Here is a 27,467-nt window from a genome sequence, read left to right as displayed (position 1 = left end):
ATGGCGCTGCCATGCGAGGCGAGCACTTTCAGCGCTGCCATTCCGGTGTAGCGCGGCCCTAAGAGGGGTACCACTTACCAGGGTTTTAAAAAGTTTTTAAATTTGACACAAATTTTGTTGACACCGCGTACTATAAACTAAAGTCGACGCAGACGATGTCGCGGGCAACAGCTAGTTATGAATAAAAACAATATTATATAGTAAAGGGTTAGTATCCAGGCCCGTAAAATAAAATTAAAAAAAAAAATACACATTACACTCTGACATTGGCAAATGGCAACTCCAATTAAATACTAGTAATCTCAAATCTGTGGGCAACTCACTGAGGCCGCCATAACTTAAAGAAGAAGAAGAAAAAGAAGCTTGCGGATAGTACAAATTCTATTTTGATGATTTTACTGCATAAAATATAGTTATTCTGATTTATTAATGTGTCGAACCTATACGATAAAATACTGTAAAGCATATTAACGACTCATGCCCATTAAAACTTCGTATTAACATAGCAAACTTTCTAAAAAAGCCACCGTGTTTGTCGCCACGCATAAATCATGGAAGGTAAGGTTTATAGATGGTTTATAGTGGCATAAACGAGACAATACCGTTGTAAAATATATGTAATGTAGTTTATGATTTCCGTATTAATATTATTTTTACTCTTATAGACAAATTAAAACTCGACAAACATGCTATGAAAGATAGTGCGACTGCACATCTTCGCATTTATGTCGGCGGTCTCAAAGACGAAGTAACAGTAGAAGATCTGTACAATCACTTCATACAGTATGGAGAAATAGATGGTATTATACTCAACAGGGTGTTTGGGTTTGTACAATTCAGTACGGAAGAATCTGCACAGAATGCACTTTCCAATGCGGCTGGGAGTATGATTTTGGGTAAAAAGATTAATGTCCGCCCAGCTCAGAAGAACTTAACAAGGTATATTTATTGTATCTACTACTGCAAAGATTGAGACTTGTCAGATTGTCCATTAAGATATAAACTAGCTATTTGACCGAGCTTTGCTTGGTATTCGATAAAACACGAATAAAATGACAGTTTCTAAATATGATTCCTAGATAGATCCATTTATCGCCCCCGAAACCCCCTATATACTAAATTTCATGAAAATCGTTGGAGCCGATTCTGAGATCCCAATTTTTATATATATATGTGTGTATATATATATATATATTGCAGTACGTCTGATGTGTGAGGAAAGTATGTGTGATAAGATATTCCTTTCGTAAGCCTCTTCTGTAACAATGGATAAATCCAAAATTTCTTTGTCCTTTTTTTCTTTCTCTTTTGTACTAATGAAAAATCTAGCGCAACAATTATTTTTTCTTCAACATCCATTTCGGAGTATGAAGTGCTGCAGCGACCTGGCCGCGCGACCTGGCCGGCTAATGCGATGATGATGGTGATGATGATAGCCTCTTATTTTGCCTTCAAGCTATAGGATGTCTCGAAGGTCAGTGTGCCTCTCGGCATAGGCCTCCTCCAGCCTTTTCCACTCAGTTCTGTCTAGTGCTACTCTTCTCCAGTGGCGTCCAGCTGTTAATGCTAGATCATCTCCCCATCTGATTTGTTGGCGACCTCTACTCCGTTTACCATCTCTCGGGTACCAGTGAGTGATGGCTGTGCTCCATTTATTTTGTTTGTCTCTTAGCATGTGTCCGGCCCATCTCCACTTTCTTTGGTCTATTTGAGTAAGTACATCTATTACTTTTGTTTTTTCTCTTATTGTAGTGTTTCTGATCCTGTCTTGTCTCTTTATACCTAGCATGCTTCTCTCCATGGATCTCTGGCATCGTTCCAACTTTTCTCTGTGTTGTTTTGTGAGGGCCCAGATTTCACAGCCATATGTTATAACGGATAGGACACAGGGCCCGTACCACGAAACAGTTTTGAGACTCAAACAATCGGACGAGAATGTTGCGTCCTACTCTAACAAACGTGAAATGACGTTGTTAGAGCAGGACGCAGCATTCTCGTCCGATTGTTGGAGTCTCAAAACGGTTTCGTAGTAGGCCTACAGGTGTTGAATGCTTTCTTTTTAAAGGTTAAACTCATGTCAGCTTTAAATATTTCTTTGAGCCACCAGTACTTCTTCCAACCATTTGCAATTCTATGGTTGACCTCTTTTGTGGTCTGGTTTTCATGGGAGATTAGTTGTGCAAGGTAGATGTAATCTTTTACGTATTCGAGAGGTTGATCGTCAACTTTTATGGTGATTTGCTTGGAGTTTGTAAGTACTTTGGTTTTGTCCTTATTCATACTGAGGCCTTCTTTTTTGCTTTCTATGTCAAGAGCTTTTATCATTGTTTCAAGGTTGTTTGGGTTTTCTTCAAAGACAATTATATCGTCAGTAAATCTTAAATGGTTTAGCTTTTCTCCGTTCACATTAAGGCCATACTTCTCCCAGTCTAGTTCTCGAAAGATGGTTTCCAGTACAGCTGAAAATAGTTTTGGAGAGAGGGGGTCGTCCTGTTTTGCGCCTCTTTCGATCTGAAACTTGTTTCCTATTGTTTCAAGTCTTATTCTGGCTTCACTATTTAGGTATATGTTTTTGATCATATCAATATAAGTTACGGGTATGCCTTGCTGGTCTAGTCTAGGCTTTTCCAGATCGCTTCATGACTTATGCTGTCGAAGGCCTTTGAGTAATCAATGAATGCCATATACAGTTCCTTCTTGTATTCATTGTACTTCTCTATTATCTGCTTTACTTTGTGTATGTGGTCTAACATAGAAAAGTTTTTCCTGAATCCTGCTTGCTCTTTCGGTTGACTTTGATCCAGCTGTTTGTTGATTCTCTCTAAGATAACATTGGAGAAGACCTTGTAGATATTTGACAAGAGACTTATTGGTCTGTAGTTCTCTAAGTCTTCTTTAGAACCTTTCTTGTGTATTAAGATGATATGCGATGTTTCCCATTGCTTTGGTATTGTGCAGGTCTTTAGTATGTCGTTAAATATTGTGGTAAGGACAGGTACGAGTTCACTGATGGTGCCTTTTAGGATTTCGTTTGGTACTTTGTCTGGGCCTGGGGCTCTCTCCATTTTTAGTATTTTTCTTATACATGCTGTTAAGGTGTGTCAAGTTGTGTTCTAGAAGGAGTTCTAATAGTAGTTCCCCATTTGGACTTCTTTTACCATATCCATGCTCTCCGATAACATATTCTTCTTGGTTTTGTTTAGTGCCAATTTGCGCATTGAAGTCACCCATCAGTATTATGTGATTTTGCGAGTAGGTTCTTAGGGATTTATTGATCTCGTCGTAGAAGAGCTTTGTTTCTGTTTTTGGCGCTTTTTCCGTCGGGGCATAAATTTCGATGATTGACCATGACTTTCGATAGCCGGGTAAAGTAATATTTAGTATTTCCATGCGGTCCGAGACCCCAATAAATTCTTGGATGTTGTTCTTGAGTGATTTTTTTACAAGAACCCTACTCCTTTTTGTCCTGATTTTTCACCTTTATAGAACAGTATGTAGTCGGGGTGTTCTTCATGTTTTTCATCTGCTCTTCGGGTTTTGCACAGCCCTAATATGTACCATTTTATGTTTTCTAGGGCCATCTCGAGTTCCTGTAGGCTCTCATCCGTCCTGAGAGTAAGAGTGTTAAGAGTAGCTATTTTAAGTGTTCTTGTTTTTATTTTATTTGCTGGAGGGTGGTAGTCATCTTCCCCCCACGGTGACTAGCCGGTTTGGGGTGCCTAGTGTCTTCCAGTTCTTTAGTTTTTTGGAGTATTGAGATAATCAGATATTGAGTTTGTTCTGGAGCGGCTTGTAAACTGGAGTTTACAAGCCGCTCCCGCCCGAATTTGTTTTGTTTATTTTGTTTGGGGCTGTTTGGATGACTGTTCCAGTTTCAGTGTTGGTATTTTCAGGTGATTTTGTGGGTGAACGCTTTCGTTTGTCTTGGCTGTTGCCTTTGTGGTTTGTCTTGACCATAAGCTTGTTATAGCGAATTGTGGCCTTGTTGCCCTTCTTTATTTCTTCTTGTTGTGCCACTTTCAGTTCTTTTCTGGCTTGCAAGATATCTTTTGGGAAGTCCTCCGTGGCATAAATATTGTTAGGTAAATGTTTTTTGTTCTTTAGAACCACACTTCTTCTCCAAGCCAAGGTGAGTTTAACAATTATTGGCCTTACTTTCGTATTATCTTTTCTTCCTAGTCTGTTTCGCTTATTTCCCATCTGTCAAATTCTTCGATACCCGCTGCTTTGGTCATTTGGTTAAGAATTTTTAGGACATCGTCCATGAGGCTGTGGCGTTCTTCACCCTGCTCTTCAACTCCGTGTAAGATGATGTTATTTTTCTTATCGCATCTTTCCAGATTTTGTATTTTTTTCTTGAGCACTGACACTTCGTTTTTAAGTTTAGTGTTCTCTTCAATCAATGGTCTAAGTTTCGTATCTAGTGTAGTGTTCATGGTTTCTGTGAATTTTTCGGTTAGAATGTGGATCTGTTTTGCTAATTCTTTCTTCATTTTTTCGGTTGTTGCCATAAGCGTAGCGTTTGGTTCATATTTATCATTAAAGTATCTATTTCGCTTTGAGTATGATCCATTTTTCAATATTAAATTTAGTATTGCTTGTAAAATATGTTATTGTTCGATCTTGCTTTTTTTTTGGGGCCCTAAGAGAGTAACAAATAAAGTGAAATGTCGTACCTAAGTTGGAGCAGCGTTAAATATAATTATAGTACATGTAAGATTCACTGTAAAACATTTAAAGAATATCAAATAGCCACATATAGATTTTGTTGTAAATTTTTAGGAAAGAGGAGCATCAGCCGATACAGCAGGAGGTATCGGTGGATAATGCAGGCCATGATGATAGTACTAATGATCAGTATGATATTCATGGCAACTTTATAGGAGATCAGTGTATGTATTTCTTAAAACAATAATATATATAACAATATTATGTAGTGATTTAGATGTATTTAAAAATTAACCTTAAATTTTGTTAGTCTCGCTAAAACTCGAGGATGGCTGACTGAGAGGATTAACTTAATTATGGAAATTTGTTTAACTGAAAAAGTATACTCTTGTATTTTTATAGTAGCCTTCAGTCACCTCAATAAATCCTTAGTATCATGGAAAAATAAAATGTGTACTATTACTAATAAATAATAATAAATAAATAAATAAATGTTTATTTCCAACTTAAATTACAATAATTGAGTAGAACACATAGTCACCTAGTAAGCTCACGCCTGTATCAGGTGACTAGGCTCTTCCATCGCTAGTAATACAAGACTTTTATCAACTTTTATAAAAGAGACTTACATACTAAATTACAAAACAAAAGTAAAGGAAAAAAGTATACCATATATCGATGATTTTGCAGATCCCAGAGAGGAGGAATATGAAGAGACAGGCTACAAGGAGAACTGGTATGAGCCGGTGCGGGGCGGACCGCGTGGGAGGGGCATGCGCGGGCGAGGGAGGGGCCGCGGTGGCCCGCCTCCCTTTAGAGGAGGCTCGCCTAAACGAGGTATGTTGTAAATTAAATAGTTTTTTATTTTATGCTGTATAGACTTTAATTTATGTTCAATTCTTAAGTGATACCCTACATGATACCCCAGTATCATACTGGTTGTACTCTGTGTATCTTTAAAGGCTAAGAAACAATATTTTGCTGTACTTATTTGCTTGTTCTGGTTTTTTCTGTTTCATTATTTTACCTTGTATTTGCATGGTCGCATGAAGTCATCACCCGTGCCCGCTGCATGGCAATCAGTTTACGTTATAAGTTATAACTGTTCACATTTTTCGCCTCAACTCTGACGCTGGCAACTCCTAAATGGGGAGGCTTACGCCAAAAGAAGAAGAAGAAGAATCATACTGGTTTAATATATTTGGGAATTACTAAATAACAGTGGGACTTTTACAAAACAAATTATACACAGAAGCATTGTTATTATGAGACAATTAATCCCCGCCGCACATTATAAGAAATTTCTGATTAGAAAAATTCGGACGCCCGCCGGAACGCACTCTGCTCATGGGCCAAGGCTCAGGCTACAACACTGCGTTGCGGCGTCGCATCGCAAAAAAATACATTGCTTTTCAAAGGTTGTTTTTGCGATACGACGTCGCATCGCAGTGTTGCGGCCTGGTCCTATGTTTTGTTGTGGACCACGCATCCTATCAGAATTCTGACGTGTCTGACGTCCGCGTCGATCTGATGGCAAAAATGATTTGGACCGCGCACTCTCTGCAGATTTTGTACTAGACCCCGTACACCTATCAGAAATTTCTGATAGGTGTGCGGTGTGGTACCCGAATTTTTCTGATCAGAAATTCTTATAATGTACGGCCAGGCTTAGGCACAACAACTTGTATCAACTAATACAAGTTGCAACTCAATTCACGGCAATAAAGAAATTAAATAAGTACAACCTGTACTCATATCGATATCTGAAATGAAAAAAAAAAACTTGACAGGTCTCAGGGGTCACCCGAATGGAACTAAGTTATTTCTTATGTTCAAAAAAAGTATAGTGTATACCTACGAATAATAAAAACTAAGGAATCGTAACTCCCATACTATTACCGTTTTAAATTTGGTTTCTTTTGATCTGTCATGTAACGTCAGCCTAGTACCGCTCAAGGTCACCTAAATATTGCAAATGTATTGAAATGTGTACCTAAGGTACACTTTTTTGGCAAGTATGGTGGAGCATCTTTTTTGAATGAGTTACTTTTCCTTAATTGTTATTATTCGTAAGTGTATACATATATATACACTCAAAAAATATAAAAAAAAACGCCATCTATAATTAACGCCCAGGGATACTTTCAACGCCCTCTGCCCCTACTACCCCGTTCTGTCTAGCTTATCTAGCCTTTACGCCGAACGTGCGATACGGAACTTCGTTCCAATATTATGAGGGTTCCGTATCCAAAGAGTGAAAACGGGACCCTATTACTAAGACTTCGATGTCTGTCTGTCCCCAGGCTGTATCTCAAGAACGGTGATAGCTAGAGAGTTGTAATTTTCACAGATTACGTATTTCTGTTGCCGCTATAATAACAAATAATAAAAACAAAATAAATCAAATATTTATGGGAGGCTGCCATACAACAAACTTGATATTTTGGCATTTTTTGCTCTATATCAATAATGGCACCAGGAAGGCACTTGATATTTTCACAAAGGAAATATATAGACATAATATATTATTATTATACTTCAATAATCAATAATAATAATAAAATAAAAATTTAAGGGCGGCTCCTCTGCAAAAAACAGAATTTTGGCCTATTTTTGCTCTATGACGGCACGGAACCCTTCGTGCGCGAGTCCGACTCGCACTTGGCCGATTATTTTTAAATGTTTCAGGACCAGCAGAGTGGCCGGAGCGCTATGACCGGTTCAAGCCGGAGTACCCGCGCGCCCTGCCCGTGCCCGAACGCAACGACTGCGAGATCATTGTAGTGTCTAAAGCGCTCACGTAAGTTTCATAATAAAAAAAAAAGTGTGGCTTAACTCTGAAGTAAAACTTCGTTCATCCGTTGACAAATAAATAATCTTTGTATAATCTATAGTACCTGGTTCAAGTCAATGAGTGTTTGCTATACCGAGCTTTGCTCGGTATAGCAAACACTCATTGACTTCGTGTTACTTAATAACGCCATCTGCTGGTCGTTAAAACAATTAGTTGGTCACATAATAGTATTATTATTCGCCAATAGATGTCAGGAAGAGTCATATTTTTTTTAGTTTAGAGTTTATATATATATATATATATATATATATATATATATATATATATATATATATATATATATATATATATATATATATATATATACTAGCTGTCCCGGTGAACTTCGTGTCACTTAAAAACCTTCCCTGGACTTCTCGAGTTTTGCGCTTAGCAATAGATAAATCGTTACTCAACTGTGGACTTGTGAGTCGTGACTTGATGGTGATGCGATTTTGAAATTTCGCTTTCAAAAGATTTACTTCAAAAATTATGTTAGTGCCGTTGTCTACCGTCGTGACTCGTGTAGCTCATGAATACATATATCGAAAAATATGTTACTGAAAAGAATAAACTGCACTTGTTCCACAACAATCAAATGTTATCTACAAGAGTCAGTATTTTAAATTTTAATGCATTATTTTTAAATCGGAGCAATGATTCCTCTTGTTGAGCAGCAAGCAAATCCGGACGTACCTAGTTCACAGACTCAAAATTTTAACCGATTCAATGCGGCGCACGTTTTTGAAGACTTTTAGTCGTGGCGGCATACAATTTTTTCGTGACACGTGAGCCGTGTCATACGCCATAGAAGTAGATGACACGGCTACCGTGTCATCCGCCACGTTCAAAAGGGTTTATTGTTTTTATTGGTTTTTACGTGTTTATTAACTTAATTTATTTAATTGAACCCAAAACCCCAAACCATTGATGTTAACGGAAGGCTACGTTTTTTTGAGTTGATTTTGAGTAGTTTTACTAGGTTTTAACCTGAAAATGGCAGGTAAGCGATTTTTTGTTCAGGTGTTGCAAACCTTCTGAAGTTAGAAAAATAAGCATATGAAATAGATCTGGGTTTCCGATGTAAATTATACGTTCGTAGACAAATTTAAAGAAGTTCGTTGTTAAGTTTTTTTAACCGACTTCCAAAAAGGAGGAGGTTATACGTTCGGCTGTGGATATTTTTTATGTGTGTTCAACGATTACTCCGCCGTTTGTGAACCGATTTTTGATCAATGATTGTGAACTTATTCTTATTTCCAAAATTTTTCTTTTGTTGTAATATGGGATATTTGTTCCGATTAATCCGGCTCCGAGTTGGTACCATGTTCACAAAAATGGTGGTCTGATGATGGGAACCATGAGGAAATAAAAAAAAATGAACTAGCCAATTCCATACATAAAAACATTATATCGATTTTCGATCAATTTTATAAGCACGATAATTGGGTTCTAGTAATAAAGCTTATAGGTACAAGACCACTTTTAACCGCAGGGAAACGTTTTACTCCTATGGATAAGGATGTTTGCGGAAACAGCTAGTCCTACTAATATTATAAAGGCGAAAGTTTGTTTGGATGTATGGATGTAGGGATGTATGGATGTTTGTTACTCTTTCACGCAAAAACTACTGAACGGATTTTAATGAAACTTTGCAATATTATAGCTTGTACATCAGAATAACACATAAGCTACAATTTTAACCGACTTTCAAAATGGGGAGGTGTTATATTTGTTTTTTTTTTTATGTTCAACGATTACTCCGCCGTTTGTTAACCGATTTTCAAAATTTTTCTTTTGGTATATAGGACATCATCCCAATTTGGTAATATATTGATAAAAATGGTGATTTGATGAAAGATCCATAAGTGATCGATGGAACTCCTCAAACTTTATAGCGATACATGTGGTGACTTCGGTTTCGTGAGAAGTATTCTAAGCATATTATGCTACCAACAAGTAAGATTTTGCACCGAGGTATACCTGGTATACCGTGGTTCGGAAGGTGCTGAGAGAACTCCTGATTCTTTATAAATACAAGTTTGGGAGTTTCGGCGTTGTTTTAAGAACGGAAAGCATATGCTACTATGCAAATTACATTCATCATCATCACTACCATATTCAACCATGCATCATCTCATGATTATGAGCCTATTATGACCCTGTTATTGGTACTTTTAATAGTCTTTTAGATCGAGACTCGAGTTTGTCAAGAGATAATTAAAAAAAATCTATACGTAACATTATAAACCTGAAGAGTATGTTTGCTTGAACGCGCTAATCTCAGGAACTACAGGTCTGATTTAAAAACTTATTTCAGTATTAGATAGCTCATTTATCGATTCTATTAAGGCTATAGGCTATATATTATCACGCTAAGACTAATACGACCGAAGAAACTCAGGAAAATGTGAGAAAATCGGGGGAAATATTAGAAAGGGTTTATCTCACGAACTACTGGAGCAATTTTTATAGCAATATTTGGCACAGATATAGAGTAGACCACGTGAAGGGAGTATACATAGCTATTTTTATTTCTGTAAAATTCCTAATTTCCGCGGGCGAAGCCGCGCGGGACATCTAGTTAGAAATATTTTCGAAAGAAACAACTTAGATTACAACAAAAATCGTTAGTGGATTAGTAATACTTTGATGTCAACGCAAGTATTTTTCTACATTATTGTTTAAAAAAAATGCGAGAACTTGAAAGTCTAAAATAATATAAAATAATATGAGCTCCCAATATTACTTCTTTATTTTCTTAAAAGTTTACTACTAAAAAGCCCGGCCGCACATTATCGGAATTTCTGATCAGAAAAATACATTTTGACACGTCAGAATTATGATAGCATGCGGGGTCCACAAAAAATTTATGAAGAGAGTGCATTCCGGCGGGGGTCCGGCGGGCGTATGGCCGGGCTAAAAAAGAAGACAGCCCCTACTTTTTTCAATTCACAGAATATTCAGAAACGAAGCCTACTTGTTTTACGTGGAAAATTAAGACGGTTTTGTTCGGAGTAGAACCTTCTAAAGTGTAATTTGAGGGAGATATAATCGCTTTCTAAATGATAATGTAATACCCCCCGTATTACATTATCATTTATATTGGATCATTTACATGATCATGTATAGGATCCAATATATATGATCATTTGATCATATCTGCATATTACATTATCATATTTCATTGATCCTATTTTACGTCATATGTGGTTTCAATAGCCAATGGAGAGCGCTAACGCTGACAGGTATTGACTGACGTCAAGTGAGGGAGATATAATCGCTTTCTAAATGATAATGTAATACCCCCCGTATTACATTATCATTTATATTGGATCATTTACATGATCATGTATAGGATCCAATATATATGATCATTTGATCATATCTGCATATTACATTATCATATTTCATTGATCCTATTTTACGTCATATGTGGTTTCAATAGCCAATGGAGAGCGCTAACGCTGACAGGTATTGACGTCAGGGTTACTAGATCTCAGAGAATTTGATTTGTCAAAAGACATCGTCATTTTTAATATGGCTTGTTTTTGTTATTTCAGCAAGATTATCCAAGTATATAATTAGAAAAATAATTACATTACATTATTTGAAACATATTAACGAACAAGAAATTAAAAACTCTTTTTTATATTAAATAACTGGCAACACCTATTTCTGTGACCGTATTGGATCCAATCTCTCAGCAAATGTCAAAAATCTATGATCAAGGAAGAAATGAATCATATGTCTATATTACATTATCCAATATCATTGACTCAATGATCTCGGATCCAATATATATGATAATCTAATATCCCCCAAAATGACACGGCTCACGTGTCATACGCCACACGTTAAAAACCCATAAGACGTGGCTGCCGTGTAATCCGCAATTAATGCACCTTTTAAAAAAGGTTGATGGCCCCTACTTTTTTCTATTCACAGAATATTCAGAGGCGAAGCCTATAGGCTTGTTCTATGTGGAAAATCAAGATGATTTTGTTTAGAGTAGAACCTTCTAAAGTGTAATTTGAGGGAGATACAATCGTTTTTAAATGACACGGCTCACGTGTCATACGCCACTCGCTAAAAACATGTATGACACGGCTCCCGAGTCCCGTGTCGGAATCGGTTAATTACTCTCCCATTCCAAAACCAAATACCGTCATGATTTTTCTTTTTTTTTCAGAGAATACGCCGAGTACATAGAAAGCAGACTGAAGAGGTTGGGTATAGTTGTAGACCTGCTGTTTCCCATGGAAGACGTACCAATCGGCAAAGTGCTGGGCAACATAGCGTCGCGCGGCTGCCTGTATGCCATACTAGTGACGGCGCCAAACCAGGAACACAGATCTCTGACGCTCACAATACTACATGGACTGCCCCAAGGTAAAACAATAGTTTTAGTATTTATCTATAGTCTGTCATGACAGGCGGGAATTTTTTTACATGAAATAAAAAATAAGAGATAATACTTTAGGGTGTGTACGTGATCCTTGTAGAGAGTTCACTGTGAAAGTAGCAGCTCTGAAAGATTATTATCACTTATTTTTGTTACACCCTGTATATTCTATACAATAGTACATACATACATCATAATATTATTGTCTTACGTGTTAAAGCGATTTTGCAATACGCAATACGGTTTTATTTAATAGTGACATTGCCATGAGAGACTCAGCTGTAGCTATTTTATAAAATAATTTGCGTTTCACAAATCGGAAGGACACATTTTTTTGAGAAAACGAAAATTAAACGTAATCATAAAGTTAATATACCTAGCGGAATAGCGCAACAATCTCGAGCTGTCAAACGAAACCAAAATTGGTTTTCATCTGTGTGAAAAATATGTGTATGTATACAACACAAGCATGATTGAACATGAATTCTATGAGATTAAATTGTCAACGTGCGGCACGTGCCCACTGGACATCAAAAAAAGAGTGCTGCTGTCATGTATCACACGTCTCTTTTTACCACGCAGTGTTACTGATATTGACATCTCTCTTGCTCAGGCCTTTGTTTCGCTATTCCGTCTAGGTATATTAACTTTATGGTCCTAATATAGCAAAGTGTTTCGTCGTTCTGCTGCAGTGTTGTTACGCCTAGGGGCAGTCATGGGGCAGTCTCACTTTGTGCTATAAAAAAATCATTTTATGTTTTTGATTTTTTTTGGCTATGTCTTTTTTAATTTTAGAGCACCGCAACATGCCGCTCGAGGACGCGCTGTCGCTGCTGTCCCGCAACTTCGCCGAGGTGCAGCGCGGCGGCAGCGGCGGGCGGGAGGCGGTGTACGCGCTGCTGGGGCAGCTGGCCGACGGCGGCGCGCTTACCGTGCTGCAGTACGAGAAGGTCATTGAGTTCCTACAGGTGTGTAGTGTGTAGTCGCACAACTGTTCGTGATGTCGCGCGACTTTTGTGGTCAACACGTATCTTCTATCAAAGGTAGTATGGACACTAATCACGCCAAATGAGTGCAGGGGGGTGAGCCAAAATCTTTTCGTTTTCGCTTCGTTATAGAATCGCCGATGAAAAAAAAAAAAAGTATGAAATTGACATAAGCGTTCGTTAATATGACGTTGACGTTCGACTCGTCTTATGTCAATTCCATACATTTGATCGGCGATTCTATGACGAAGCGAAAACGAAAAAGTTTCGGCTAAATGGCCAGGTATTCAATTGTACTACTCAGAGCCGTAAACTTTGCAAGCAATAATTATAGACTAAACCTTGTCTCATCATTGCATATTTAAAGATTTTAAAGTTATCATTGACCAACCGATTCCTTGCCACCTTTATTTTTCGAGCCTATTCGCTCCGGCCCCATATTAAATTGATTGAAAAGCGAGTCGCGTCATTGGCTCTCCTAAATGATGACGCACCTACTTATGAGTTGTAAACATTTGAATCGAAAATCAAAAAATATTCGTTTTTCATATCAAATCTACTGACTGGTGACATAAAGATGCAAGGTGATTATTTTATACATTTCCGGCTTAGATTGATAGGTTTGATTCCCGATTATTGATTAGAAAATCGATGTCACGGTTTCTAAGAACAGGATCTTCGTATTATTACAGTTTCAGACTCTTCCATACTGACCGTTTAAAATGGGCCTCCCGGTATATTTTTCCCAGAAATTAGAAAACGAAAATATACCATTACATTGGCATCCCAGGTCTAGCCCCCGTTTCGTGATAGGCTAAAGTAGGGAGCTGACCACCCTTGCACGGAGGTCTAAAGATAGTACAAGAGAAGTGTTCTCCAATAATTTAATAATTAATATGTAACCTTTTTTTGGGCAGGAAAAAATTCTAGTTTTAAAAAAGATTTTTACACAGGCAAGGAATCGGTTAAAGGTGCATTGTGTGTTTTCAAATTCATGTTGAAATGGCATAATAGAATTAGAATTGCATAAGCAATAATGTTGTCCAGCTCGCACAAAAGTATTAAATCGACATCAATTCCACATTCAAATAAACATTTCATTTTCAGGAGAAAAAAGAACAACAGAAGAAATTAGAACTAGGCGAGGAGCCGCCCAGTAAAACGGAAACGGAACTGCAGCAGAGGATTCTCAGTATACTGAACGATAAAAAACCGGCGTTGAAAAATGATCCACCACCTGTTGCGGCGCCCGCACCGAAACCAGACAAAACGCAGCTCTTGAATGACCCATCCGTTAAAAAAGCATTGGACTCTATATTGCAGAGATTCGTTTAATTTTTTTTTTAATTATTTAGAAAGTGGCAAGGCTAAATGATGGTAAATTAAAATTGATGTCAGTAATATGAGTGAAGCGTTATTGACTTGGCCCACTTGTGCTGAACATGGCGCAATAAATATGAAAAAATTAAAACTAAGATTCAGCGGGGCTAAAATGGTCACATTTAGCAATTCCTCTCAATCAATTCAGCAAATGAATTGCTAAAACTGTCAAACTGACTAATGTCAAATCAGTACAAAAATACAGAAATGAATTGCAAGCATAGTTGCATTTTGCGATTTTAGAAAAATATTATGATTCATATCATGATTCTTCAAAGCGACCATTTTAGCCCCGCTGATAAATTATTACAGCAAGAGTTTTCTGTGTATCAAACAACTGATGTGGACTTTTGACCAATGAGATCGCGGTTGACGTTGATTTTACATTTAACAAAAATACCACTATAATAATTGTAATCTTATCATTTTCGAACTGTAAACCATATCAAAAATATTCATGTTGAATTATAATATCAGATTCAAGAGGCTTCACTCATTTACTCAATATACTTTGGTATTGTATGTGAGTGTATTTTATTTAACAACATTATCTACATGAAAGTAACTCCAAACTAGGTTAACGATGATTAAATAAATTGTTTTAAGTAATTCATAATTGTTTTTAATTGGCAAATAAAACTCCATAGTGCTATCTTTTTATAAGTTCACATATAATATTCAGGTTGTTACATGTTTTCACAGAGCTAACAGTTGATTGGTGATTCAAAGGACAATAGTGCGTTATACAATAAAATGATAAGCAGTTTATGAACATTCATTAGTCTGTACAAAACTTCTAAGTCTACATAATATGATTTTTGGTTGAATATACACCTAATATTTACCTATTGACTGTCAAGTAATATCTAGGAAAGTTTTTGCATGCATAGAAATATATCTTGGATATCAAAAACTGAATTTGTACAGTAACTTGATTCGAAATACATATTTTCGGCACCGCCAGCGGTTCACGTAAGGAATTTGAGTTCTACATGAATTTAGCTTTGGACTCTTATCACGCGATTGGTATGTCATTATCATCGATTGCAATGTCAAGTTATTTGTAATGAATGTATATTATTTAAATAAAAACATCACATTGAGATCAAGACCCTATGTGTTTTTGTCTTTAACCCTTTAACCGATTCGTTGCGATGTCTAACTTTGCTAACTTCTAACTGTGGCGTTGAACAAAAATAACGTGACACTGTTCAGTGCCCAGCGCCATACCATTAGATGACACGCATCTGTGTCTTCAGTCATGCGGAATAGAAAACAGTATTTTGACAATTTTTTACATGTTCAAACCTTCAATACTTTTCGTTTACATTCGAAATCTGACGTGAACGGTCTGGCACACTGTTTTAGGTGATTAGAAGTGGCAAAATTAGTGTATTTCTGGAAATGGACGGTAAGTAACTTTTTAAATACAGTTATGCTAAACATTTTTAACTTATTTTGCATTTTCTAAGGATTTCCTTGACTATGAGGTATTAAATTAGATCTAAAAAACTTATTTTGGTTTTCCTCGTAAAAATTTCAACTATATGCAAATGAAATATTGGCAAGTTTAATTAAATAGATATTTACAAAAAAAAACAAAATTATTATCAATAGTGTCATTATTTATTTTTAAGAATTACAGCAAAAAAGAAAGTACATTCTCGAGACAGAAATTGAATCTCAATGCGACAATGACGAAGTGATAGAACAGAATTCGCAAACGCAACTTCATTACAAAATAAACGCAACTTTCAAAAAGGTTGGTGGGCCCTATTCTCTATAAAAATCTTAAAATATCCAGAAACGAAGGCTACGAGATTCATATACATAAAAAATGAAGATAGTTTGATTCTGGGCAAAAACTTTCCTAAAGCTTATTTGAAGGAGTTATCATTAATTTTAAAATGACACACATCCGTGCCTTACGCCACACGCAAAAAAGTGATGGCAGTGAAACGTGCCATCCGCAACTAATCGGTTCCGCCAAGCTTTAAAATCATTTGTCGTGCCTCTAACGCTGGCAACATAAATCGAAAAAATTATACTTACATAAAATATAGTAATGTGCAATATTTATCTTTTCCGATGTCGATAATTTATAATTTAAACTTGCTGTCCCGGTAAACGTTGTTTTGCCGTATAAAGTACCTATTTCGATTTTCGCCCATATTATTTTATTGAAGTGACTAAATAGGTAATATATGGACGCTGTTAAGCATTCGTGTACTAACCCACACAAAAATTACGTAATAAGTTATGAATGCAGTTATGTTCTTTAGATGATTTAGAACAAGACTGCATTCAAAATTTAAGGACAAAAAAAATTGGGTTAGGACACTAATGCTTAACAGCGACCATATATCAGTTACCACCATGGCAATGTCCATCGCTATACCGTCACACAAACAATGGTCGCAGTCAGATACTATTATTTATTCGACAAATGCACTTTTCAATATAAAAAGTAGATGTTGTCCGACTCTCAACCCTAGCCGATATGCTCGCTAAGATTCACGAAAATCGGTCGAACCGCTTCAGAGGAGTTCAACCACGCACCTCGTGAAACGAGAATTTTTAAAAACAGGTTGTTCGGGTGATACCGTTATTCTCAAAACCATCAAATGAGCCCGTCAAAATGAACAACTTTTTCTATGAGAACAATGCTGGAAACTCAAAAATCCGTCTAGGTATGGCGAGGGATTTTTGACGGAGATTTAAGGATAACGGTGTTCACCCTAACAACCTGTGTATTAGATATAAACTGATATGTAGTATTTGAATCCAAATTCTAGAAGGCGGCACTCGTTTAAATGACGTCAGAAGCGGTCGTCTTTCTCCGACCGTGGCGCGCGGATATGACAACATTCGTTTCTAAATTCTAAACATGCAGGCTAGGGATGGTAATCGTCAGTCACTTACATTTTTTAAATACTATATTTATTGAAAACTAGCTGTCCCGGTGAACTTCGTGTCACTTAAAAACCTTCCCTGAACTTCCACGAATATTTTAAGACTAAAATTAGCCCAATCCGTTCAGCCGTTCTCGAGTTTTGCGATTAGCAACACATTCAGCGACTCATTTTTATATTATAGAAATAGTAAAATAAACACATTTTTTTGTTCAGTAACCATTGATTTATTTGTTTTATAACAAACTAGCTGACACGACAGACGTTGTCCTGTCTTAACGATGATTATTTAATTCGAATTGGTATAATTAATAAAAAAGTAAGTATGTTTATTTTTGAGTGCCACCATGCACTGGGTGCAGCTGATACCTCTATACCAAACATCAAAATAGATTAAATAGTTTAGGCGAAAATCAAAATTTAATGTGCGGTAGCCGTACATTTTTCTGGACAAAAAATATGCCTTGTCCTTTCCCGAGACTCAAAAGTATCTCCATACCAAATTTCATCAAAATAGATTGAATAGTTTAGGTGAAAATCATATAAGTTTATTGTGCGGGAACCGTACATTTTCCGGGACAAAAATTATCCCTTGCCCTTTCCCGAGACTCAAAGTATCTCCACACCAAAATTCATCAAAATCGATTGAATAGTTTACGCGCAAATCAAACAAGTTAAAAGTATATTGTGCAGTAACCGTACATTTTTCCGGGACAAAATTAATCCCATTGTTCTTTTTCGGGACTGAGTATCTCTATACCAAATTTCAGCAAAATCGGTCCAGCCGTTTACGCGTGATGTGATGACCAAGGGATATATGGGTTAATTTTTTATAAATATAGATTAGTTAAATGACTTACTTTACTAACTATTTACCGAGTATAAACATTATTTTAATATAGGTAATAAAGTGCTATCAAACAAAAAAGGCAGATTAACCAAGTAGTGGTACTTTGTCGTAAATTATCCGACCTTGGCGAAATGGGCACGAAAATATTTGTCGGGTTATACCGAACTTGGCGGTCAAAGGGTTAAACATAATATTTAACATTCTATGAAGTATTGGCTATACAAGTCAATAAACTAGAAGAACGAAAAAGAATATCCACATCTTACTCTATATAAACAGATTCACGTACGCCCTTACTACTACAACAGCTAAATGCCATCACTCACCAACCGAGCTCCATAAAGCTATATTTGGAAGATTTGGTGTCAAATCAGAGTTGGATCGGTGAGCGGTCATAATTTACACAAATGATCAGTCGAGTGACTCTGTTGCCAAAAACTAAAAGTTGGCAGATCTACACCTCAATATCCTAATACACAGAATGATTACAATTTAACTCGATTTCTCAGGGGGATCGTCCTGTTTTGAAGGATCGAAGCCTTCTTTTATGTGACCACCTGTACCTTTTGGATCTAAGTCTGTGGCCCAACTGAAGTGCATGAGGGCGAGATGTGAATCTCCCAGTTTATTGTAGACCTTCCCGAGCAAATAGTAAACTAAGGACTCTCTAGGTGCTATATCTTTCAAGTGATTTAAATCGGCTAGTGCATCTTCAGGCCTTCCCGCTCTCAGTAACACGGAGGCTCTGTGGAAACGACATAAAGGATTTTCCTTGTCTAACGCGACTGCTCTCTCTAAAGTTGATAATGCTCGATCCATTTTGCCTAGAGCTGCCTGTGCAAGTCCCAACTGACATCTCAAAACCCCAGAATGTGGATGTATTGCCAAAGCTCTTCGTATGTGAACCTCGGAGGCTTTCCACCTCTCCTGTCTCGCGAATACTGTCGCAATTCCGAACCACGCTACATAGTTGCGAGGATCAATACTGACAGCAGTCCTAAAGCTCGAGAGAGCCTTATCACTCTCTTCTGCAACAGCATATTCGTGACCCAGTAGGGCATGACCGTACGCCGCATCTGGATCAATTTGTACTGCACGCTTAAAGAATTTTAAAGCAGTTTCTCTTTCTTTGTGTAGAGAGAAGCAGTTGCCGGCCGCCAGCCACGCTATCGAGTCATTTCTATTCAGTTCCACTAACTCCTGAGCTAAAGCTGACAGTTGAGCTTCCCTCTGTAAGTGCCATAAACAGGTGCTATATACATCCATGCCTTCAGTACGGTTAGGGTGTTGCTTTCTAATCTCAACAAAAATCTTAACTGCAGCCTCATATTGTGCTAGCTCATAGTGGGCCTTCGCAATCATTGTCTGGACCCACGGTGAATGCAATTGTTTATGTGGAATTTCCTGGAATTGTTTGATTGCAGTCTTGCAATCAAGGAACGCCAGAGATTTGTAAGCCTCACCCAATTCCTTCAGCAGGCCTAGTAATGCAACGCCATTAGTACTCTTGGGTGTGAGAGTGGGTGTTACAGTTTCCATGCTCTTGTTCCTTTCGTTGCTTTCTGTGGTCCCTTTAATGTTTTTGCGTTGTTTATTTTTTCTTGATGGACTTTTTGGAGCAACAAACTTTCTGCTTGGGGACTTATTGTTTTCCTTCACGGAGTAGCTGCTATTGTTATTACTGAACAGCCTGGATGATCTTCTGGGTGCAGGACCGAGAGTGCATCTGGGGCTAGGGCTAAACACTGCATCTTTTAACTGACCGACATGAGCTCGCAAGGAATTCACTATCTTTGGTATAGCCTTCTGTTCATTAGAATCGGTCAGTGTGGGGGTGTATAATACTGGAGATTCTTCCACAGGGAGCATGCCAAACGAAGGTGAAAATGGGATCGGGGCCATCCCGCTGAATACACTATGCATTCTTTTCACAGGTGCTTGTGTCTCCGGAGTTATGCTCGTGGAAACAGACATGGGTGTACGGGTGGCGATATTATTTGGTGTAATATTCAAATTGAAACTGGTATTATTAGGAATATTGCTATTGATTATGGAAATGTTTTCTGAATTGCTGACTAGATTTACTAATGTAGAGACACCAAATGTAAATTCAGAGTTGTTTATCTGGAATACTTGATGGGGATCAACCTTTTCTCCCATGTTACATAGCTGAGAGAAAGATTTCCACATGAAGGGATTAAGAGACAGAGCTTTCCTATGAGCCTCAGCTGCTTTACTTCTCCTCTCGGTTATATTGTAAATTTTGGCTAGTAGTTGTAATGCATATGGTGCTTGTTCACCAAACTCAGAAGCAACAATATCTAGATTCGTTCCTAACACTGCTTCAGCGTCTTTGTATCTGCAAATGAAACACATTATGGTCATTATGAGCATGCTGCAAAAAATTACGAAACAAATTGCATGACAGTTTATATTTTTAGTAATTAGGCAACAAGTGACTTGGTCATTATAAATTCATTACTCAACAACTTCAACAAGTACATTATCTATACTAATATTATAAATGCGAAAGTATCTCTGTCTGTCTGTCTGTCTCGCTTTCACGCCAAAACTACCGAACCGATTGTAATGAAATTTTGTATACAGATAGTCTAAAGCCTGATAAAGGACATAGGCTACTTTTTTACTGAAAAAAAGGGTTGTAAGGGGGTGAAAATGCGTAAATTTGTTCAAATTAAGTTAGTTCCAAAAATCCATAATAGATGGCGCCGAGTGTCTCTTACATCGCGCTAATGCTTGCCCGAAAGTCGTTCTACAAGAGTTGGTATCATCTTCCATTTAGGTTTCGATTTTTTTCGATTGTTATTTCTCTTTTACATTATTTATTTAATAAGGCAGTACTTTATCTATGCAGTGACGTAACATTAAACAATTAATGATAAATAGTTTAATGTTACGACACTGTCACAGTCCCAGTAGCTTTAAAATTTGGCATAAAATATAAAGTTTAATTTAAAAAAATGAAATATTATGTGCACACTGCACAGCTGTTTTGATTTAAGGGGTACCAGGGTTTTTTCAATAAAAGCTTTTGACACCAATTTTGTTGACATCGCGCGCTATAAACTGAAGTCCACGCGGACGAAGTCGCGGGCAACAGCTAGTATCATTATAAATGTACTTGTTGAGTAATGCACATCATAATAATATAATAAAATTGTTAGCTTTATCTTCAAGACTAACATTTCAATACAAATTGTCACTAGAATTAAACTACCTTAGTATTTGTTAGGGTTCCGTATCCAAAGGGTAACAATGGGACCCTATTACAGAGACTTTGATGTCTGTCTGACTGTCTGTCTGTCTGTCTGTCTCCAGGCTGTAACTCAATAACCGCTATAGCTAGACTTCTGAAATTTTCACAGATTGTGTATATCTGTTGCCGCTATTACAACAAATACTAAAAACAAAATAAATTTCAGATCCCATACAACAAACATTATTTTTTTGGCCTTTTTTGCTCGTAATCAATAATGGCAACAGCTAGACGCTTGAAATTTTTATAAAGGCCTTAGTTATATGTCTACTTTAATAATTAACTAGCTATTTGACCGAGCTTTGTTCGGTATTCGATATAACACGAATAAAATGAGATTTTCTAAACATGATTCCTACTAGATCGATTTATCGCCCCTGAAACCCCCTATATATATATTAGTGATGTAACGAATGTTGTTGTTGTCGATTTTTCAGATTCGCGAATGCGAATGCGATTGCGAATATTTATCTTCAACATTCGCGAATGCGAATATTTTACAATTTCAAAAAAAGCGCGCGTAAAATGTTCGACAGGTTTGACGTTTCGTGTCGGCTATGTTTAAATTGAACATAACCGAACCGATATTGCTTATAGTCTGTCAAGAAAGTGAAGAAATTAAAAAGTGGCAACATCGTAGTGTCATCCCATTTTTCTTAGATTGATTTGAAAGGGAAAGACACTAAGATGTTGCCACTTTTTAATTTCTTCACTTTCTTGACACACTATAATTGAATGAATTTAGTCACAGAAAGTTAATTCTAAAAGTTTTGTTTTGTTTTGAGGTTAGTTTTATGTTTTATGTTTCAAGTAAGTAATTGTTTAGTTTTTTAGTAAATAGAAATTGCAAACTTTATTTAAGAATGATAGTAAAGTAATAATATACTACTAAATGAATGCAAACCTTACATAGTTGTAACAAGGCTGATTAATGTTAGATTTGATAAGATATCTGAAGTTCTTTTTTCATAAATGACTAATGAGGCTTTAATTTATAATGTAGAAGTATGATTTAATAAAAATATCTAAGTGTTATCTATTGTATTATTATATTATTTCTAATGCATGCATATAATAATTTCCTTTTTGAATATTAAAACATTCGCTAAATATTCGCATACTTTTTGCGAATGCGAATGCGAATATTGAACAATACGCGGAAATTCGCGAATGCGAATGCGAATATCCGTTACATCACTAATATATATATATACCAGAATTGCTCGTTTAAATATATAAGATACTAGCGACCCGCCCCGGCTTCGCATGGGTATAAAATAAATTATGGCCTAAGTCACTGAAAAAATGATTAAAATCGATTCAGTTCAGTTTGATTTTAATCCATACTAATATTATAAATGCGAAAGTATCTCTGTCTGTCTGTCTGTCTGTCTGTATCGCTTTCACGCCAAAACTACTGAACCGATTGCAATGAAATTTTGTACACAGTTATTCTAGAGTCTGAGAAAGGACATAGGTTACATTTTGATGTGGGAAAATATCTTATTTCCATGAAAATATCGATGAAAATTAATTCGCATTACGCGTGGGCAGCGCTCATCCCGGGGGTCCTGGGTTCGAGTCCCGCAGGCGGAACAAAAAGTTTTCAATGTTCCTGGGTCTTGGATGTGTATTAAAATAATATTTCAAAAATCCTAAATGTATTAATTTATGTATAATATTATAAAAAATCCAGAAATATATCGATGCAATGAACATTTTAGTTCTAATACGATTCAACAGATGGCGTTTTATTTTTTACTTTATTGTAATATAGAACTAATCATACTTATTAGTTAGTATGTTTTTGTTTAGTTTTTAATACGTTAGAAACATAATAATGTTTAATAATATAATCACTTGGTATAATAATAATCAATCTATCTTATCTTATAGAACTCCTACTGCATTTCTAATATATGTGACAAGTTGACAACAGAAGGCGCTCTAAAATAAAGGAGTTTGAGTGTACCGTGTTGGCCTATATTCCATCCAGACAATATATCAATGCAATCAACATTTTAATTCTAATATATGAAAACAGATGGCGTTTTATTTTTTACTTTATTATTGTAACAGAACTAATCATACCTACTTTACTATATAATATTGTTTTTATTCATAACTAGCTGTTGCCCGCGACTTCGTCCGCGTGGACTTTAGTTTATAGCGCACGGTGTCAACAAAATATGTGTCAAATTTAAAACTTTTTAAAACCCTGGTAAGTGGTACCCCTCTTAGGGCCGCGCTACACCGGAATGGCAGCGCTGAAAGTGCTCGCCTCGCCGCTGCCATTCCGGTGTAGCGCGGCCCTTAATTAATCAAAATACCCAAAAACAGCTGTGCAGTGTGCACATAATATATACTAATATTATAAATGCGAAAGTATCTCTGTCTGTCTGTCTGTCAGTCTCGCTTTCACGCCAAACGCCAAAAGTATCTCTGTCTGTCTGTCAGTCTCCCTTTCACGCCAAACGCCAAAACTACCGAACCGATTGTAATGAAATTTTGTTTACAGATAGTCTAAAGCCTGAGAAACGACATAGGCTACTTTTTTACTGGAAAAAAGGGTTGTAAGGGGGTGAAAATGCGTAAATTTGTTCAAATTAAGTTAGTTCCAACAATTCATAATAGATGGCGCCGTGCGTCTTCTACATCGCGCTGACGCTTGCTCAAAAGTCTTCCTATAAGACGTGGTATCATCTTACATTTAAGTTTCGATTTTTTTCGATTGTTATATCTATTCTACGGTATTAAATAACTCAGTACTTTATCTGTGCAGTGACGTAACATTAAATCTATCAATGATAAATAGTTTATGGGTAAAGTTGTGTAATTGGAGGGCTAAATAAGCTTTAAAATTTGGCATAAAATATAAAGTTTAATATAAAAAAATTAAATACTTATTGTGTGCACACTGCACGGCTGTATTGATTTAAGGGGTACCAGGGTTTTTTTATAAAAGCTTTTGACACCAATTTTGTTGACATCGCGCGCTATAAACTGAAGTCCACGCGGACGAAGTCGCGGGCAACAGCTAGTAATTTATATTCATTACTACCCGTGGCCCGCATTGGTCGGTACTGCCGCAAAAGCTACTTACGTCCCGCAATTTTAAATCTGTAATGTCTTCGAAAATATTAATTTAAAATTAAAATCGTAATAATTATGCTGTAAAGGGCTAAAATCAATAATGTATTTGAAGTATTTAATTGAATAAGGATTATTGCCGTATCGGTTAAAATCGCTTCGAAAATTAGCCATTATTTGAAGTTAAAAGTAAATGACAAAAAAATATGTTATTGTGGGATATATCCATAAGAGATATACTTATACGTGGGAGAGCCATGCTTCGGCACGAATGGGCCGGCTCGACCGGAGAAATACCACGTTCTCACAGAAAACCGGCGTGAAACAGCGCTTACGCTGTGTTTCGCCGAGTGAGTGAGTTTACCGGAGGCCTAATCCCCTACCCTATTCCCTTCCCTACCCTCCCCTATTCCCTTCCCTTCTCATCTCTACCCTCCCCTATTACCCTATTCCCTCTTAAAAGGCCGGCAACGCACCTGCAGCTCTTCTGATGCTGCGAGTGTCCATCGGCGACGGAAGTTGCTTTCCATCAGGTGACCCGTTTGCTCGCTTGCCCCCTTATTTCATAAAAAAAAAAAAAAATACCATCGCGGATTTTTTTTGTAGACCTTTTCAATGTGTACAATGCGCACCCCTGCATTGGTACTCGTACTATTATCTATTCTGTGGCATTGGTAGCGCCCACTTCGAAACGGGCATAAATCGCAATATTTTAATTTCGCTATAACTTCTGAACCAAACGTCCAATTTTAATAATCCGAAGAGCAAATATAATCTACATAAACTGTACTTAGTGATGAAATTATTTATTTTGATAAGGATTATTAGCATGAGTAAAATAAATGCGTTTAAATTTAGTCCAAAAAAAATCTACATTTTTAAATAAAAAAATGGTTATTGTGCCTCACTTGACATAGAAAGGTATAGTGTGTCACAGACATTTTTGTAGATATTTATAAGATCTACATTTACTCAGAACATTGTATAGTTCTATCTTTTATAGTTTAGGCAGCGTACGCAAATAAGTAAATTTTCTGGTTGTTTCCGAAAAATTGAAATATCTTACGGAACGCTATATATTCCAAAATAAAAAGTGGCCTATGTTACTTGTAAATAATGTAGCTTTCGAATGGTGAAAGAATTTTTAAAATCGGTCCAGTAGTTTTTGAGCCTATTCATTACAATTAAACAAACAAACAAACAAAGTTTACCTCTTTATAATATTAGTATAGATATTCGAATAAAATAAAAATGATTGATTGATTGACTTTTTCCTCAAAGTCCTTAGTTATACTATGTGTACTTTAAAATTTAATAATAATATCAAAATTCCAAAAACACGATTTTTGTCCTATTTTTCCTCTTTCAATACAGAACCCTTTGTGTGCGAGTCCTACTCGCTTTTTACCAATAATTGTAATCAGAAGAGTAAAGTTTTGCTATGATACTCACGACTTGAGGTCTACAGAACATTTTGCTAATAGATATCTAGCCTGTGGTAGGGTGAGGGTAATGTTATGGAGTAAGTAAAATGTTTCATTTATTCGTCCAGCTCTGTAATAACACGTTCCCAGCAAAAATGCAGTTTCCTCCGAAGAAACTGAAATTGGAAATTAGTTTATGTAGCTTCAAGGTAGCTGTTGGTCGATATATGAACAATCAGAGTGTAAACAAAAAATCGATTGGCACATATTCGAGCTCACACTACAATTTACAAACATATTCGAATTACCTTCAGCGTGTAGCCTTTCTGCCAGAAATATAGCATTGTCATATTCGTAATTGTTAAGACAATCCCAAACGATTACCTGTAAAATTACCAATTTATTAGAAAAAGGTAGAATTAGTTTGACAGATTACTTGGAAGTATTTCTCACCTGTATAGGTTCTTGAACAATCATGTTGTGCAAATAATAGTTATTATATTATTGATTTGGATTATTGATATTCTAAATAGGTACACCTCACATAGCCTTATGAGTAAACAGTCACATAATAAAATAAAAACGTTTTATTTCGGCGGACATTTTCATTTCAATTTGTTAATCACTGTCTATGCCATAGATAAAGTATAATACAGTGTTGCCAGTGCTGTATGTTCCAAAGTTACATAATGTCATGCAAAAAGTAACATTTTGAGGGGAAAAGTAACATTTCGTATTATTTAATATTTTAAATGACAGGGGGGGGGGGGTTGGATCTTTCTCCAGGCTGTATTGCAAGAACCGCTAAAGCTAGACTTTCACAGATTATGTATTTCTGCTCCCATACAACAAACTTGATTTTTTGGCATTTTGTGCTGGATATCAATAATGGTAACAGGTAGGCACTTGAAATTTCCACGAAATCCTTTAATTAATATGTGTATACTTTATTAATAAATAAAAAAATATGAAAATATAATAAAATAAGCTCTTATAAACAAAAAAACACAATTTTTGGCCTATTTTTGCTCTACGGAACGGAAACGGTACGGAACCCTTAATGAGCGAGTCAGACTCACACTTGGCCGATTATATTATATTTTTACGAAGGCATTTTATTTTGTTTAGCTCCAAGTCTACCAACATGTTACATGACGGTCATTATACAAAACTTTAAACTAAGGTGCGATAAGGCTTTAATTATATGAACGTGGGCGGTGCGCTGCTGATAAAGGAGAACTGTCAAAAATGGCGTTTTTGTATGATGGCAGTGGTAGTTCCTTTTTTCGCCACGTTCATTTAAAGCCTTGTCAGCTGTAACGACAAAACTCAATAAAACTTAGTGCGTTTCGTTTTCGCATTTTTGGTTTCAAACATCTTTTTTTTTTCAATTACCAAAAGTAACGTAAAAGTAACATCTGTAGTCATGTCACATGAATGTAACATGCAAGGGTCAAAAGTAACGTAAAATGTTACAAAAGTAACATTCTGGCAACGCTGGTATAATAGTCAAAGAGAATGTCATATACTACGTAACAAGAGGCCGACCTCTTGTTACGTAGTATATGACATTCTCTTAAGTCCGAACTTAGAAGAAAAAAAAAATTAACATTTATTATTTTTTTAAATTGAAACTAAAGTT

At 36.4% G+C, this 27,467-nt stretch overlaps 2 protein-coding genes across 3 annotated transcripts; one reads left to right on the top strand and one right to left on the bottom strand.

Moving 5' to 3' along the window:
• The first annotated feature begins 339 nt into the window (after positions 1-339).
• Positions 340-14,393, top strand: LOC121738545 (nuclear receptor coactivator 5). The gene is made up of 8 exons (XM_042130683.1): positions 340-558; positions 666-939; positions 4,783-4,892; positions 5,359-5,505; positions 7,357-7,468; positions 11,694-11,893; positions 12,702-12,874; positions 14,000-14,393. The coding sequence occupies exons 1-8, from the start codon at positions 552-554 to the stop codon at positions 14,225-14,227; spliced, it is 1,251 nt and encodes a 416-aa protein (XP_041986617.1). The 5' UTR covers positions 340-551; the 3' UTR covers positions 14,228-14,393.
• A 529-nt stretch (positions 14,394-14,922) lies between these two features.
• LOC121738544 (cell division cycle protein 27 homolog) lies at positions 14,923-26,453 on the bottom strand. 2 transcript variants are annotated; one of them, XM_042130681.1, is made up of 5 exons: positions 26,279-26,453; positions 26,134-26,209; positions 25,854-26,001; positions 18,222-20,393; positions 14,923-15,407 (listed from the first exon to the last, which is right to left on the bottom strand). In XM_042130681.1, exons 1-4 carry the CDS (start codon positions 26,300-26,302, stop codon positions 18,527-18,529), a joined length of 2,115 nt encoding a protein of 704 aa, XP_041986615.1. In that variant the 5' UTR covers positions 26,303-26,453; the 3' UTR covers positions 14,923-15,407; positions 18,222-18,526. The 2 variants fall into 2 exon arrangements, with proteins under 2 accessions (XP_041986615.1, XP_041986616.1); XM_042130682.1 differs by having other exon boundaries at positions 18,234-20,393.
• Positions 26,454-27,467: the final 1,014 nt, after the last annotated feature.

This window comes from Aricia agestis, chromosome Z (assembly GCF_905147365.1).
Source record: "Aricia agestis chromosome Z, ilAriAges1.1, whole genome shotgun sequence".
NCBI lineage: Eukaryota > Metazoa > Arthropoda > Insecta > Lepidoptera > Lycaenidae > Aricia > Aricia agestis.
The sequence above is the reverse complement of the archived record's forward strand: the minus strand, read 5'-3'. Positions and strand labels throughout refer to the sequence as shown.

Bases quoted from the DNA above. Each gene is read 5' to 3' on its own strand.
- LOC121738545 (XM_042130683.1), top strand. The intron at 4,893-5,358 runs GTATGTATTTCT...ATGATTTTGCAG, and splicing joins CAACTTTATAGGAGATCAGT to ATCCCAGAGAGGAGGAATAT. The intron at 7,469-11,693 runs GTAAGTTTCATA...TTTTTTTTTCAG, and splicing joins GTAGTGTCTAAAGCGCTCAC to AGAATACGCCGAGTACATAG.
- LOC121738544 (XM_042130681.1), bottom strand. From the start codon at position 26,302: ATGATTGTTCAAGAACCTATACAG. The intron at 26,210-26,278 runs GTGAGAAATACT...GTAATTTTACAG, and splicing joins TTGTTCAAGAACCTATACAG to GTAATCGTTTGGGATTGTCT. The intron at 20,394-25,853 runs GTGAGTATCATA...TTTCATTTGCAG, and splicing joins TGTTCTGTAGACCTCAAGTC to ATACAAAGACGCTGAAGCAG.